At 38.4% G+C, this 14,574-nt stretch overlaps 2 protein-coding genes across 3 annotated transcripts; both read right to left on the reverse strand.

Annotated features, from left to right (window-relative positions):
• Positions 1-3: 3 nt before the first annotated feature.
• On the reverse strand, positions 4-3,171 carry LOC120014807 (protein ESKIMO 1-like). Of its 2 annotated transcripts, none has more exons than XM_038866879.1 (6): positions 3,035-3,171; positions 1,900-2,340; positions 1,600-1,771; positions 1,305-1,507; positions 1,037-1,195; positions 4-381 (listed from the first exon to the last, which is right to left on the reverse strand). In XM_038866879.1, exons 2-6 carry the CDS (start codon positions 2,304-2,306, stop codon positions 30-32), a joined length of 1,293 nt encoding a protein of 430 aa, XP_038722807.1. In that variant the 5' UTR covers positions 2,307-2,340; positions 3,035-3,171; the 3' UTR covers positions 4-29. The 2 variants fall into 2 exon arrangements, with proteins under 2 accessions (XP_038722807.1, XP_038722806.1); XM_038866878.1 differs by having other exon boundaries at positions 1,037-1,198.
• LOC120014808 (protein ESKIMO 1-like) lies at positions 3,072-5,333 on the reverse strand. The gene is made up of 5 exons (XM_038866880.1): positions 4,816-5,333; positions 4,555-4,723; positions 4,012-4,211; positions 3,733-3,891; positions 3,072-3,621 (listed from the first exon to the last, which is right to left on the reverse strand). The coding sequence occupies exons 1-5, from the start codon at positions 5,166-5,168 to the stop codon at positions 3,273-3,275; spliced, it is 1,230 nt and encodes a 409-aa protein (XP_038722808.1). The 5' UTR covers positions 5,169-5,333; the 3' UTR covers positions 3,072-3,272.
• Between the last annotated feature and the right edge of the window lie 9,241 nt (positions 5,334-14,574).

Consider the following 14,574-nt stretch of genomic DNA (forward strand, 5'->3'; position numbering starts at 1 on the left):
CTCATCTTCTATAATCCTCTGAACCACATTCACCTTTCATTCCTGTAGACAATCTGTGTGTAGAGCAGTTCATTCCAAGTATCAGGTACCCCTGGTAGACACCAGTGAAGGCAATCCACATATCTGGCTGGATCGTGTTTCTGCGCCGGCGATAGTAACCTTCCCTCGCCAGTATTGTAAACTGTGGTATGTCCATCTCTCCGGTACTCCGAGAGGGTAGTCACATTAAGGAAGTGAATAGGCACTTTGATTGATTGAGTCACATTGGCTGCAACCACAAACATTTGATAGTCTGTGCCAACGTCAAATGTTCCAGTCATGTTCATATTCGGAGTTGGCTCATCCAGGCAATTACCTTCCAGAGGGTTGTTCCAGTCCAAGCTGTCATTGCACTTGCACAGACATTAGGGATCAAAAGCATAATATTTTATTGGTTAGGTTATCTACTCATGATTATAAATTATTGTCGAAAAATATATAAAAATGTGAAATGTCTCCCTCAACCCAATAAATTAATTTATTGGGTTGAATGACAAGATAACTAATATTACATAGTATCGGAGTAGGAGGTCTTGAGGTCAAATCTTAGCTTCCGCAATTTAAACTCACATTTGTTGTTGCGTTGCTCCAAGTGTGAGCCTTTGTGAGAGTAGCCCTTCGTCCAGCTAATTCAGTAACTAATACTAACAAGTTTCTTATAATAGAGTAGTTGCTTTGCAGAAATCTCAGTCCAGCTAATTCAGTACCTAATATTAACAAGTATCTTATAGTAGAATAGTTGTTTTGCAGAAATCAGTCCAGCTATTTCAATAACTAACACACTGATTCATTGTAATAGATAGATACAGTTTTGATATAGTTGGTATATGTATAGAATCTTAGACTAGGGCAGTTCAACTAACATAAGCTTTTTAAGATTCAAAAAAAAAACACCAAGTCAACTAAAAGATGACAATGCAGCTTTTGATCTGATAAAATGTCCATATCAAGTGATGTAACTTTGAATTCTGAGAGAGAAGAGTTTTGGTTATTCTACCTGAAATGTTGAGGGAAGTTGCTGCTGAAGAAAACTGAGGTACGTTTGGGATCAACATTTTCCTCTACCCACTTTCCCCATGTTTTCAAGGCTCTCTCATATGCTACATGCCGGTCGATTTCATCGTATTCTATGGCCCCTTCATCGAACGATCCATGTCTTCTTGATCAGCTCGACAGTCACAAGGAGAAAAAAATGTCAATATGGTGATCATACTGAGATTGTTTCAATGCTGTAATTTAAACCAAGAAAATGTCAAAACACATACAAAACTTTCATGGTAGGATACTTGAGCCACCAAACGTATGTGTTAAAGATGAGGTAGTCCACGTCCTTCCAGTTATCACCATTTTTAGAGATGGATTCAGGCATGATTATGGGGTCTCTTTTGCCATCTCTAGTCGTCGGAGGGTCTGCGTTGGACTCGACAAGAAATGGTGCCCAGTAAAACTCTATGCTTGCATTGTACTCCTGCAAATTCCAAATGAAAAAAAATAACAATTGACCTCCTGAAGTTATTCTAATCGAAACAGAGATTGTGAGTGTGTGTGTGAGAGAGAGACCTCCATTTTGAAGGCAGTACTATAGTTTCCGCGGCTCAAGCTCTTCTTCTCCGGTAGAACTACAGATTGAACCAAACAAACCATAGATTGCCACTGGTTCAGGTGTATTGAGTCTCCAATAAACATAACCCTTTTCCCTCTAAGAGTCTCCAGCAACAGTTTTGCATTGAACCTTCAAATTAAAACCAGAGTCACAACCCACCATTATAATTTATACATACATACAGATCAGGTTGATTGATAAACACTTCCAACTTACAATAAAAAATAAAAAAAAAAAGATAAGAAAAAAAGATTTACTTGGGTAATGAACAATCTCTGGGTTGCCATCTCCAGTTCTGATATAGTGAATCCTGCCTGCCATTCCTCAAGCATGTAACCCACTCATCCAGAAACTCACACTCATCCTCTTTGTACAAAGGATGTGTAAATGGGTCAAATACCCACTCTCCTTTGAAGATGTCACAATCTGCAGGCAACTTCTTCATGGCTGATGATTTTACTTCACTTGCATCAGAAGCCTTTCCTTGAACAATTTCTGATTTTCCTTTTAAGGTTTCTTGGTGGATTGGCCTTGAAAATGAAAATGATAGTCCAAGTTCATCACTGAACACAAAAAAAACAAGGAGAGATACCAGAAGAAATGATGCAAGGACTTGTGCTGGGATCGAAATACGGAAACTCTGGCTAGGACATAAACTCTTCATTGGGTATGTCTTGGTTGGATACTTGGATCAACAGCTGCAAGAACACAAGAGTAGGTTTATACTCTATAGGTTAATTTATACACACACATATATACTGCTTGGAAAGGTGCTGCAATTGTTTGAAAACAGAAATTGAGTTGCAGAGAGACTTTTTCTGTCATCAAATATTGTTAAAAAAAGTAAATAACAAAAAATAGAACAGAGAGAGACTTGATCTGTCATCAAATATTTTTAAACTTTTCTTCTTTTGGTATCATAAGAAAGATGTGTTTTATTTATATATTATAAAATGACAGACATTGTGAAGTATTGTATTGCTGTATGCACTGGAGTTTACCTGGAGATTCTTGTGGTTTTTAGATTCTTGTGGTTTTAAAAAATTGAACTGCAGGTGCATATGTTTCCCTTCCTTGATAATTTGACTTTCTTTTGTTTTGGGTTTTCAAACTTAATTTCCTCCATTGATTCATTGAAACAACCTCACATAATTAATCTAAAAAAAATCTTTTTCATTACCTGTGTTGACCTAAGATTACAACTCTTTTATGGAGTATCAGGCTACATGATTGATCAACAACAACAAAACATCAAAGTTTATCTTGTTATGCTACAAGGGTACTTAGATAAAAACTAGATGGAGTTGATCAAGTAAAGGCCATCAAATCCTTTCTCAAGCAAAGATTATTGATCAACACAAATTGACTCTTCATCCAAAAACAAAAACTTACAAAGTTCACACTAGAACAAGCATGAAGAGTATACATCCTCGAACAACATTTTGTCGTCGAACCCATCAATTGTAAGAATGTTACTCCTATAACTTTGATACAACGTCCATCCTCTATGAACTTTTCAATTTCTGCATATATGTGCTTGAAAAAAAACTGAATCAATAAAACCTATTCGAATTCTTCTATATCATCAATGGTCACCTTATGAGGAACAAGGAAAAAAAATGTTTAATAGTCAAGAGTGAGAAATGATATGTGTGTAGAGGAACTCATTCCAAGTATCAGGTAATCCAGGTAGACACCAATGGATACAATCAGCATAAATTGCTGGATTGGCTTGTTGCTCCAGAGTCAACAACTTGCCTTGACGAGTGGTGTAGATTGAGGTGTGCGCATCTTTTCTGTACTCTGAGAGGGTGGTTATGTTAAGGAAATAGACGGGAACTTTCATTGATTGAATTACATTTGTTGCAGCCACCATGAGTCGGCGGTCTGTGCCCACATTGAGCGGTGTGGACATGTTGAGCACTGGACTTGTTTCCTTAGCGCACTTAATCCCATCAGGGTTGTTCCAATCGAGGCTCCTATTGCAATTTGTATGCACACATATGTTATATTATTCCAAAAGAAAAACCCACCTAGTTTACTTGAAATGTAACTCAGATAGAAATTTAAGAATTGAGTTTCAACTTTACTTGATATGAAGAGGGGAAATACTGGAGAAGTAGACAGAAGTGAACTTGGGATTCACATTGGCATCAACCCAGTTAGCCCATGTCCTCAAAATTCTTCCATAAGCTATTGACCTTTCTACTTCGTCATAGTTTTTTGCTCCTTCACCAAACGATCCTTGCCTTTCCACCCAAACCACAACACAAGCAAGTCCATTAGATGGTATCATCTAGGATTTGCTTCAAATACAGGAGGAAATCAAACTAAAGAAATAATAAAAGTGGGCGAAAAGGAAAACTTACAAGACTTTCATATTGGGAGTGTTCATCCACCATATGTAGGAGTTGAAGACCAGAAAGTCTACTCCTTTCCAGTTATCTCCATGCTTCTTGATCGACTCCGGCATAATTATACGGTCCAATATGCTGTGCATTCTTGGATTATCAGAATTTGACTCGACCAAAAACGGTGCCCAATAGAACTCCACGGTAGAGTTGTAGTCCTTAATTTAACATGAAAACTGTCATATATATGCTAAATGTGGGTGCTTACAAAAGGAGCTTGCTAGTTCATGAGACTGATAAAGTCTGAAAATATCATATAAACATAAAGTTGGGCATAACAAAAGCATAGGATTGTATTCGTAACACCCAAAATCAATCAGAAACCCAGTAAAAGTAATTTATTACATGGGTCTCACGGGTTTTCCACAAAAAGAAATCGAACAAGATTATTAAGCCGTCTATACATAGTACAGAACTTTCAGTGGTAAGCAGGGTAAAATTCCATCAAGCTTTAGGCAGACAAGAAACAAAGGCAATCATAAAGATAGAGATCTAAGATACCTCAATTTTGAAGATAGTTAGAGAGCCGGATTCACTCAAGCTCTTCTTGCCTGAAGAAGCAGATTGAACCAGACAAACCATGGATTCCCACTGGTTCCTATTTAGTGAATCTCCAACAAACATAAGCCTCTTTCCTTTCAGTTTCTCAAGCAACAACTTTGCCTTGAACCTTGAACCCAAAATCACAAATCGATAGTTTAATCAGAAATACCTGTAATGAACAAAAAACTTAGAAAATAAGAATTTCATCTATTCACTTACTTGGGCAAAGAACAGCCTCTAGGTTGCCATCTCCAGTTCCGATACATAGAATCTTTTCTTCCATTACTAATACAAGACACTTGCTGAGAGAGAAACTGACATTCTTCCTCTTTGTACAGAGGGTGAGTTGTGTTATCAAAAACCCATTTTCCTGTGAAGAGATCACAGCCTTCTGCTGGCAGTACGACTTCCTCCTCTGCCACAGGTGAGTCTACAGTGTAAGGTCCCTGAAGTTTAAAGTTTTTCTCATGGTACACAAAGAAATTGAAGAGAATTATCAAAGATAGCAGTACAATTAATGAATTGTGACCCCTTGTGTGAGTACTCAAATTGCAGAGAGAGAAAGCCCTCATCTTTATGTGGGTATTGCTAATTTCAGAGAGATGAAAGAAAAAAAAAAAATGGAAGGCAAAGAGAATTTGGAAAGAAGAAATTTAACCCAGAAGAGAAAGCCCGCTTTTGGTTTTTATAATGTCTTATTAGTTATACTAAAGAATGGAAATTAAAGTTTGGTATATATTTGGGAGAATTTCATGAATCGGAAATGGAGGCATTTTTCATTTTTTTTTTTAATGGAGAGTAAAGATTCCAACCTTCCTTATTGATATATATATATCATCCTTATCATTTTAATTAATTGCTGGAGGGTGTATGTATGGTGGCATCTTTCTCTTTATTTAATAATATGTATATATATGTGGACACCTTTTATTTAATTGGTCAGTGGAATAATTGTTTGGGTCCATCATCCATGGGCTAATATTTCTGACAATCATCCGAGGACAAAAGTCTATAAAATATTTAAGGTTCATGTCACGCTTTAATGGTTTGGTCAACCAATCCATACTTTAATTTCTTGGAGATGGGTTAGTAGCCTAGTACCTATCAAAAGCACCCGGTAGCACAGGTCAGCTGGCCAGGAAGGTGCATTCCTGCCCAACTGGGTGAGGGGATTGAAGAACAAATCGAATTTGCAAAAGAGTTTTCCTGTGGTCCTTCGGTTCTTGCATATTTAGTGCAACTCCAGTTGAGTCTTCTTTTGGTGGAACAGTGGCCAGTGGAGCTCCTATCCAGCTGAACCAATGTGCGGCAGGGCTGGTAGATTGTAAAAAAAATTTATATAAAGAAAGATTTACATGCACTACTAACGGTTAAACAAACAATGACAATGAGTTAAGAAGAAGAGGGGCGATTGCTTTTATTTTATTTTCTCAAGGTGCTCTCTCCCTTTTGACACGGGCGATTGCCAAATCGAGAAAGTTCTAAGCGGTGGGTTCTGTTTGGGTGATGAAGGAATTGAAGCGAAAACATAATTGATAGTATGGAATGATAGAATAAAGCTAGTGGAGGAAAGGGTTTCGAGTTTGGAGGGGTCGGCTTCCTCTTTGGTGGACTTGAATCACGATCTGGGAATGGATTTAACTATCAGGGAACGGAGATATCAACCAGGTGATCAGGAAGAACAAATGGCTATTTTAGCTACAAGGGCTGAACATATGACCTGGATTGAACAAGAATCTGAAGAGGATGATGAGGATCTAGAACCAGTTTCACAGGAAGTTTTTGAGGAATCTAATCTTGCTCTAGTGGCGAAGATTGCAGCACTGAAAGTTTTCCCAAAGGAGATCCTACGGAGAGAATTGACGCGAGCATGGCCAATGATACAACAATTCGCAATCACAGATATAGCTGATAATATTTTCTTACTTTCATTTGGAAACAAAAATGATATGCAAAGACCTATGCACCAAAGCCCATGGAATGTGCGGGGCCATCCTTTGATCATCCAACCTCGACAACTTGGTGTGCCAACTAATGAAATGAATTTGAACAGGGTTATCTATTGGATTCAAATCCATAATCTTCCGGTTGAATTCTCAACAGCAAAGAATGTCAAGAAAATAGGGAAGCGATTGGGTGAGGTATTGCAAGTGGAGGATGAGAATGTCGTCGGGATTATCAACAAGACGTTCCTACGGGTTCGAGTGGCTATTGCGATAGAAAGACCTCTATTACCAGGCTTCTCTCAAAGAATGTATGGAAGGGATGCAGTGTGGGTTAACCTAAAGTATGAAAGGTTGAGTTTTTTCTGTTACAATTGCGGTCGATTCACATACATGGAGTCTGAATGCAGGTGGAGTCCGATGCAGAATCTGAGAGGAAAACTTGTCGATGGAATAAGGGGGTGCCTGTTAGTAACAGAGGGATTGAGGTGAGAAATCGACCTCAAGGTTATCGGTTTCAATCTCACCGATATCTACCTCTGATGTAAATACGATGACCGGAGGTGTGCCAACGACGGCCGGAGAAAGGGAGCCAGACCATATTCATAGGGATAGGGGTCCTAATACTGTTCAACGTGGGATGCAGGTGTCACATCAATTGTCAGAGGAATGTGAACATGCTGGAGTGGGCTCGATGCAACTGGAGCAGGCTTCTGCCTCCTCTGTTATGCCGTCTTCTACAAGATTGCATTTTGTAGAAAAATAGGAGCAATTGTAGAGAAGAATAGAGGCAATATTTGTTGTGTATGTATATTGATCAAACATTACAATTACAACCTCATATATATATAGGCATCAAACATTACACCTTAAGACAAATGTTCCATAATTTGATGAGCAAATTATGGGACAAAGGTTCCATAATTTGAGGAGCAAATTATGGGACAAATTATGCCATAATTTGAGGAGCAAATTATGCCATAATTTGAGGAGCAAATTATGCCATAATTTGAGGAGCAAATTATTCCATAATTTGAGGAGCAAATTATTCCATAATTTGAGGAGCAAATTATGCCATAATTTGAGGAATAAATTATGCCATAATTTGAGGATTTAATGTCAATACTCCCCCTCAAGCTGGATCAAGAGGATTGATTGAGCCAAGCTTGGACAATAATCGGTGAAAATGACCAGAAGACAGAACCTTTGTAAAAACATCAGCAAGTTGATCATGACTTCGAGTGTAAACTGTTTGAATAACTTGATTCTGAACTTGATGACGAATAAAATGACAATCAACTTCAATATGTTTTGTGCGTTCATGAAACACGGGATTATCAGCAATATGCATAGCAGCCTGATTATCACAAAAGAGAGTCATAGGAAGACTACTTGGAAAACCCAAATCTGCGAGCAAACTCTTAAGCCATATTAGTTCACATGCACTGGATGCCATTGCACGATATTCAGCTTCAGCACTAGAACGAGCAACCACATGTTGTTTTTTGCTACGCCAAGAAATAAGATTTCCACCAACAAACATACAATAGCCGGAAGTGGACTTTCGATCAAGGGCATTTCCAGCCCAATCAGAATCACTATATCCTGTAATCCGTAAGTGACCGTGCTTAGCTAGAACTATGCCACGACCAATAGAACCCTTGAGATAACGTAAGATTCGTTTGACAATGCCCAAATGGAAAAGAGTAGGAGCGTGCATGAACTGGCTAACAAGACTTACACCATAAGCAATGTCAGGTCGAGTAATAGTGAGATAAATGAGCTTACCAACCAACCGTTGGTAATCACTAACTCCTTGTAAAGGTTCACTGGCTGTATCAAGATTTAATTTGCTATCCAGTGGAGTGGATGCTGGCTTTGAATTCATCATTTCGGTTTCCTCTAGCAAATCAAGAATATACTTCCTTTGATTTAGAAATAAACCTTTGCTGGAAACTGCCATTTCAATGCCAAGAAAGTAATTTAAGGAACCAAGATCCTTAATAGGAAATCGAGATCGAAGAGTGGTTTTGAGTTGAGAAATAGCATCAATACTATTCCCAGCAATAATAAGATCATCAACATAAATTAGGACCACCACTATAGTATTGGAAGAATGACGAATGAACAAGGAAGAATCAGCTGTACTGCGAGAGAAACCAACCTCTTGAAGAACGGTACTTAACTTGGCGTGCCAAGCACGCGGAGATTGTTTCAACCCATAGATTGATTTGTGTAGGTGACAAACCAAAGAAGAATTCGAACTCTGTGGATGTCCTAGAGGTAGTTTCATATAGACTTCTTCTTCAAGATCCCCATGCAGGAAAGCATTTTTGACGTCCATTTGACTCATAGACCATCCACAATTTACGGCAACTGAGAGGAGAGTACGCACTGTATTCATCTTAGCAACAGGAGCAAACGTCTCTTTGTAATCTACACCAAAGGTTTGAGTAAATCCCTGGGCCACAAGGCGAGCTTTATGTCTGTCAATGGTGCCATCCGAGTGAAATTTAGTTTTATATACCCAGCGGCTCCCCACTGGTTGTTTTCCAGGAGGAAGTTTAACAACACTCCAAGTTTGATTTTCAGCAAGAGCTTGAAGCTCTTCACCCATAGCTTGTCGCCATATTTCCTGAGAATTTGCTTCCTTGAAATTCTTAGGTTCATGAACAGTAGAAATAGCGGTGAGAAATGCCACATGAGCTGAGGAAAGACGATGATAAGTGACATACTTGGAGAGAGGATGGCAAGCAGAAAAAGTGACATAATCTTGAAGTTTTGTTGGAGGGACGCGATTTCGAGTAGGATTCCGTCGAACCAATGACGGTGAAACCTCATGATTATTAGTGGAAGCAAGCACCTCATGATTATTAGTGGAAGCAAGCACATGCACATCTTGGAGATTCTCGGGCTGTTCAGCTGGAGGATTTTCAACCAAATTTTCAGCTAGAACATTTGGAAGGAGTTCAGCTTGTCCAGTTGGAGGATTTTCAGTGGCCTGGTGCGGAACAAACTCAGCAATATTAGGCTTGTGAGGAACCCCTTCAGAAATAATCTCGGATATAGGCAAGGGAAACACGTCCTCTAAATCATCTTGAGAATTTGTATAATAAGGTGTTGCTTCTTCAAACATAACATCTCTGGAGACAAATAATCTTCGAGAATCAGGATGATAACATTTATACCCTTTCTGGGTCGAAGAATACCCCAGAAAAATACACTTAGCAGCTCGGGCATCAAGCTTATCACGATGAGCTGCTTGTATATGCACAAAGCAAGTGCAACCAAATACTTTCAAGTGAGACACATCAATAGTTTTCCCCTGCAAAACTTCAAGGGGAGATTTAAAAGACAGCACTCGGCTCGGAAGCCGATTAATGATATAAACTGCTGCTAATACTCCATAAGACCAAAAAACTTTTGGAACATGCATGTGAAGCATCAAAGCACGAGTTTTTTCCAACAAGTCTCTATTTTTGCGTTCTGCTACTCCGTTCTGTTGAGGAGTACCAACACAACTAGTCTGATGCACAATGCCATGAGAATATAAATACTGTGTCATATTTTTAGACATGAATTCTGTGCCATTATCAGAACGAAGTGTTTGAATTTTAGAGGAAAATTGAGTCTGAACAAGCATATGAAAATCTTTGAAGATATTCATAACTTCACTTTTTGATCTCAACAAGTACACCCAAGTAACACGTGAGAAATCATCAATAAATGTAACAAAGTATTTAAAACCATCAATTGATTCAAGAGTAGGTCCCCAAACATCGGAGTGAACAAGTTCAAACATTCTAGTAGTTCTAGAAGAAGAAGACACAAAAGGTAATCTAGTAGATTTTGACAAATGACAAATTTCACAAGAAAAATAATTGGTATCAACATTTGGCAACAATTTAGTGAGAATATTATCTGAAGGATGTGCTAAACGTTGATGCCAGAGAACATGATCTGCCGAGGAAGAAGGAAAAAACGAGACTTGAGTACTTTTACTAGGTTGAAAATTTCCTGAGATGTAGTAGAGACCTTGTAGAAAAAATCCTCTACCAATGATCTTTTTAGTGACAAGATCTTGAAAAAGTACCTCATGAGGAAGAAATATAACACAACAATTTAAAGCTTGAGTGAGTTTTCTAACCGAAAGTAACTTGACTGGAAAAGATGGAACATATAAAGCCATTGAAGTCACATCTTTAGACAACAATTTAAGTTTACCTTCACCAAGAACAGGAACACCATTCCCATTGGCAATTGACACATGGGATGGAGTAGAAAATTTTTTGAAGTCAGACAAATTGGTTAATTTATTTGTCATATGATCGGTGGCACCAGAATCAACAATCCAAAAATCATGCACGGTATTAAATTCTATAGCAGTAGAGAGTGCACTGAAAATACCTTCAAAGTTGTCATTGGATTGATGTCCCGAGTTTGATAAGAACCCAGCAAACTTACCAAGGAGGGTTGTGGAATTAGAGTGTCCTATACCAGAAGCTCCATGTATTGAATTTGAGGTGTAATTTACTCTTCCCTTCTCCTGAAGATAGGTTGCAAACTCATTTATAAGGGAAATTGGATTTAAAGTGTAATTTACCATATTTCCCTGTAATGTTTCTACAACATGACCTGCTCCGATACCATGTAGAAAAATAGGAGCAATTGTAGAGAAGAATAGAGGCAATATTTGTTGTGTATGTATATTGATCAAACATTACAATTACAACCTCATATATATAGGCATCAAACATTACACCTTAAGACAAATGTTCCATAATTTGATGAGCAAATTATGGGACAAAGGTTCCATAATTTGAGGAGCAAATTATGGGACAAATTATGCCATAATTTGAGGAGCAAATTATGCCATAATTTGAGGAGCAAATTATTCCATAATTTGAGGAGCAAATTATTCCATAATTTGAGGAGCAAATTATGCCATAATTTGAGGAATAAATTATGCCATAATTTGAGGATTTAATGTCAATACATTTAATGCTATCAGAAGATATCTCTTTTCATGATCCTTTTGGATATGTTCTACAACAGAGGGAGAAGAAGGAGATTTTTCAACACATACAAGAAAATGGAGTGGGTCCAAGAGGAGTTAAAATATCTGGAAATCAATTGTCAAATATTCTCGAAGGTCTAAACACTCCTCATGCTCTTAAACATGGGCCTAATATTAATAGGCCTCCCTTGCTCAGTACTGACCCACCGATATAGAGGGTAGAGCTATTATAAAGTATGGGCCTAAAGAAGATGCAACATTGACCCAAGGAGGGAAGGGTAAAGGCTTAATGGAAGTTTGGGCTGGGAAGAGGAGCCCAATTCGGCATAAATCAAACAAACTGCAAGGTAATAAAATCAGATTATCTCCATACTCAAGACTGAAAAATATGCTTGAAGTCACAGTGAATAGAAGCATGAATCCAGCTAGTAATATCATGGAAGTAGGTAGCCCTTTATCTCACATCAACATAACTAAGGTCCAAGAAGGTGAATCATCTGGTGGAGAATTGGGAGATAGCTCCATTAACAATCCAAATGAGGCGGGGTCTATACCCCTTGGTTCTTCATGAAGATAATTTTCTGGAATTGTCGGGGCCTAGCTCGACCCGCGGCATCTCATTCCCTGCGAGCTTATATCCGACGTTATAGGCCAGATATAATTTTTCTTTCAAAAATTCAAGTTTCTCATATGTTTATTTTTGATCAGGTTAGTAAATGGGGCTTTCCTTCCTATGTTTTTGCACCCCCGTAGGAAATCGTGGAGGCCTTCTCACTGTTTGGAAGGCAAATATGAATTTTGTTCCTACTTTTATCAATCAGAATTTTATAGCTGGAATTGTTCGGTATGACTCTATTGATCAACCTTGGCTCCTAACTGGTGTGTATGGAACTCCCTCTGCGCAAGCACAAGTCCAGTTTTGGACTGAATTGTGGAATACGATCTCTGTCTTTAATGGGCCTATGTTAATAGGTGGAGATTTTAATGCTATTTTATCTCTAGAAGAGAAAATAGGTGGTCGTGGTTTCTGTTCTAACAAGAATGGCTCATTCAAACATTTTGTTGATTCCTCTGGTTTGGTTGATTTGGGTTTCTCTGGTAAGCACTTCACCTGGTCTAATAAACGCACGGGCCCCCCGAAATATTCAGGAGAGATTGGATCGTGATTTCGCTACTACGGATTGGTGCTTTATGTTTACAAATTATGATGTTTTACACATTCCATTCACTTCTTCTGATCATCTCCCGATGCTAGTTGACTCGAACAAGGATCCCGTGCCGGTTCGCAGATCGTTTATGTTTGAGAGTTTTTGGACTCGTGAGCCATCTAGTCATAGCCTTATTTCTACGGTCTGGAATACTCAGGTGTCTGGTTCTCCAGCATATAGATTATGTCATAAGATCAAATTGGTCAAGAAAGCTTTAAGAAGTTGGAATATAACTGATTTTGGGATCATCAAAGAGCGCATTGATTCACTTTATGAGGACTTGCGAAACATCCAAGTTGATCCAATAAGTGATACTCAATGTCAGCGGGAGGAGCACATTCAAGACCAATTAAATGACCAACTACTTCGGGAGAGTATGCTTTGGAAACAAAAAAGTAGAGAAGAGTGGTTAATTTCTAAGGATCTTAACACCCGGTTCTATCATATTTCTGCTCTTATTCAACGGGAAGCCAATTCTTTTGTGCAAATTCAGGATGATGTAGGTGGTTGGTTGAGAGATAGGGAGCAGATTGGCGACTATCTAGTTTCTCATTTCTCTGAACTATTCAAATCACATCATGTTGGTGCTTTTGATGATATGGATCAACAGGTTCAACTTATTGTTTCTATTGATGAGAATGAGGTTTTTTGTGCTATCCCTTCAGAGAGCATCATCTTCAAGGCTCTCCAATCGATTGGCTCCTCTAAGGCCCCTGGCCCGGATGGTATTACTAGTCTTTTTTATAAGACATATTGGTCCACAGTTAAGGCTGATGTGGTTTCTTCTGTGCAATCATTTTTCCATAGTGGATATCTTCTGAAACAACTTAATCATACAAACATAGTGTTGATCCCAAAATCCTCGAATGCCAATCGGATTCATCAATTTCGACCTATTAGCCTCTGCAATGTCATTTATAGAATGATTGCTAAAATTCTTACAGATAGGCTTAAGAATGTCTTGACTAGATTCATCAGCCCAAACCAAGCTGGTTTTCTCCCAGGTAGAATCATTCAGGAGAATGTAGCGGTGGCTCACGAGCTCTTTCATACCATGAAGAATAAAAGAAGAAGTGGTAGTCTGATGGCTGTTAAATTAGATATGTCTAAGGCGTATGATAGAATGGAATGGAAATTTATTTTTTCCATTATGAATAGCCTGGGTTTCAATGAGAAAAGCATACATCTGATTTCTCAATGCATCACTACCACATCATTTTCTTTCCTTTTAAATGGCAGTCCAGTGGGCTTGTTTAAGGCACAGCGTGGTCTTCGCCAAGGAGATCCATTATCTCCTTTCCTATTTATAATGGGCTCGGAGATTCTGTCAAGACTGTTAATCAAGGAGGAAGCTGCTGGCTCTTTACATGGTATCAAACCTGGAAGACAAGGAACTCCTATTTCTCACTTGTTCTATGTTGATGACTCTATTATTTTCTTGAGAGCAAATCTTTCAGAGGCAACTACAATACAACGATGCCTAAATACATACGGTTTATGGTCTGGGCAACAAGTAAATGAAGGGAAATCAACCTTGTTTTTTAGCAAGAATTCCTCAGTTGTTTTAAAGCAAAATATTCATAATATCCTGCCATTTCAAATTTCGCCTCCAAGATCAGTCTACCTTGGTTTGTCGATTACTGATTTTTCTAATAGGAAGTGGTGGTATGAGGAGGTTAAAGATAAGGTGCATAAGCGTCTTTCTGGTTGGAAGGTCAAGGTGATGTCGCAGGCAACTAGAGGAATGTTGATTAAATCTGTCTTGTCTTCACTCTCTACATATAGCATGCAGGTTTTCAAACTCCCCAAG

This window comes from Tripterygium wilfordii, chromosome 14 (assembly GCF_013401445.1).
Source record: "Tripterygium wilfordii isolate XIE 37 chromosome 14, ASM1340144v1, whole genome shotgun sequence".
Lineage (NCBI taxonomy): Eukaryota > Viridiplantae > Streptophyta > Magnoliopsida > Celastrales > Celastraceae > Tripterygium > Tripterygium wilfordii.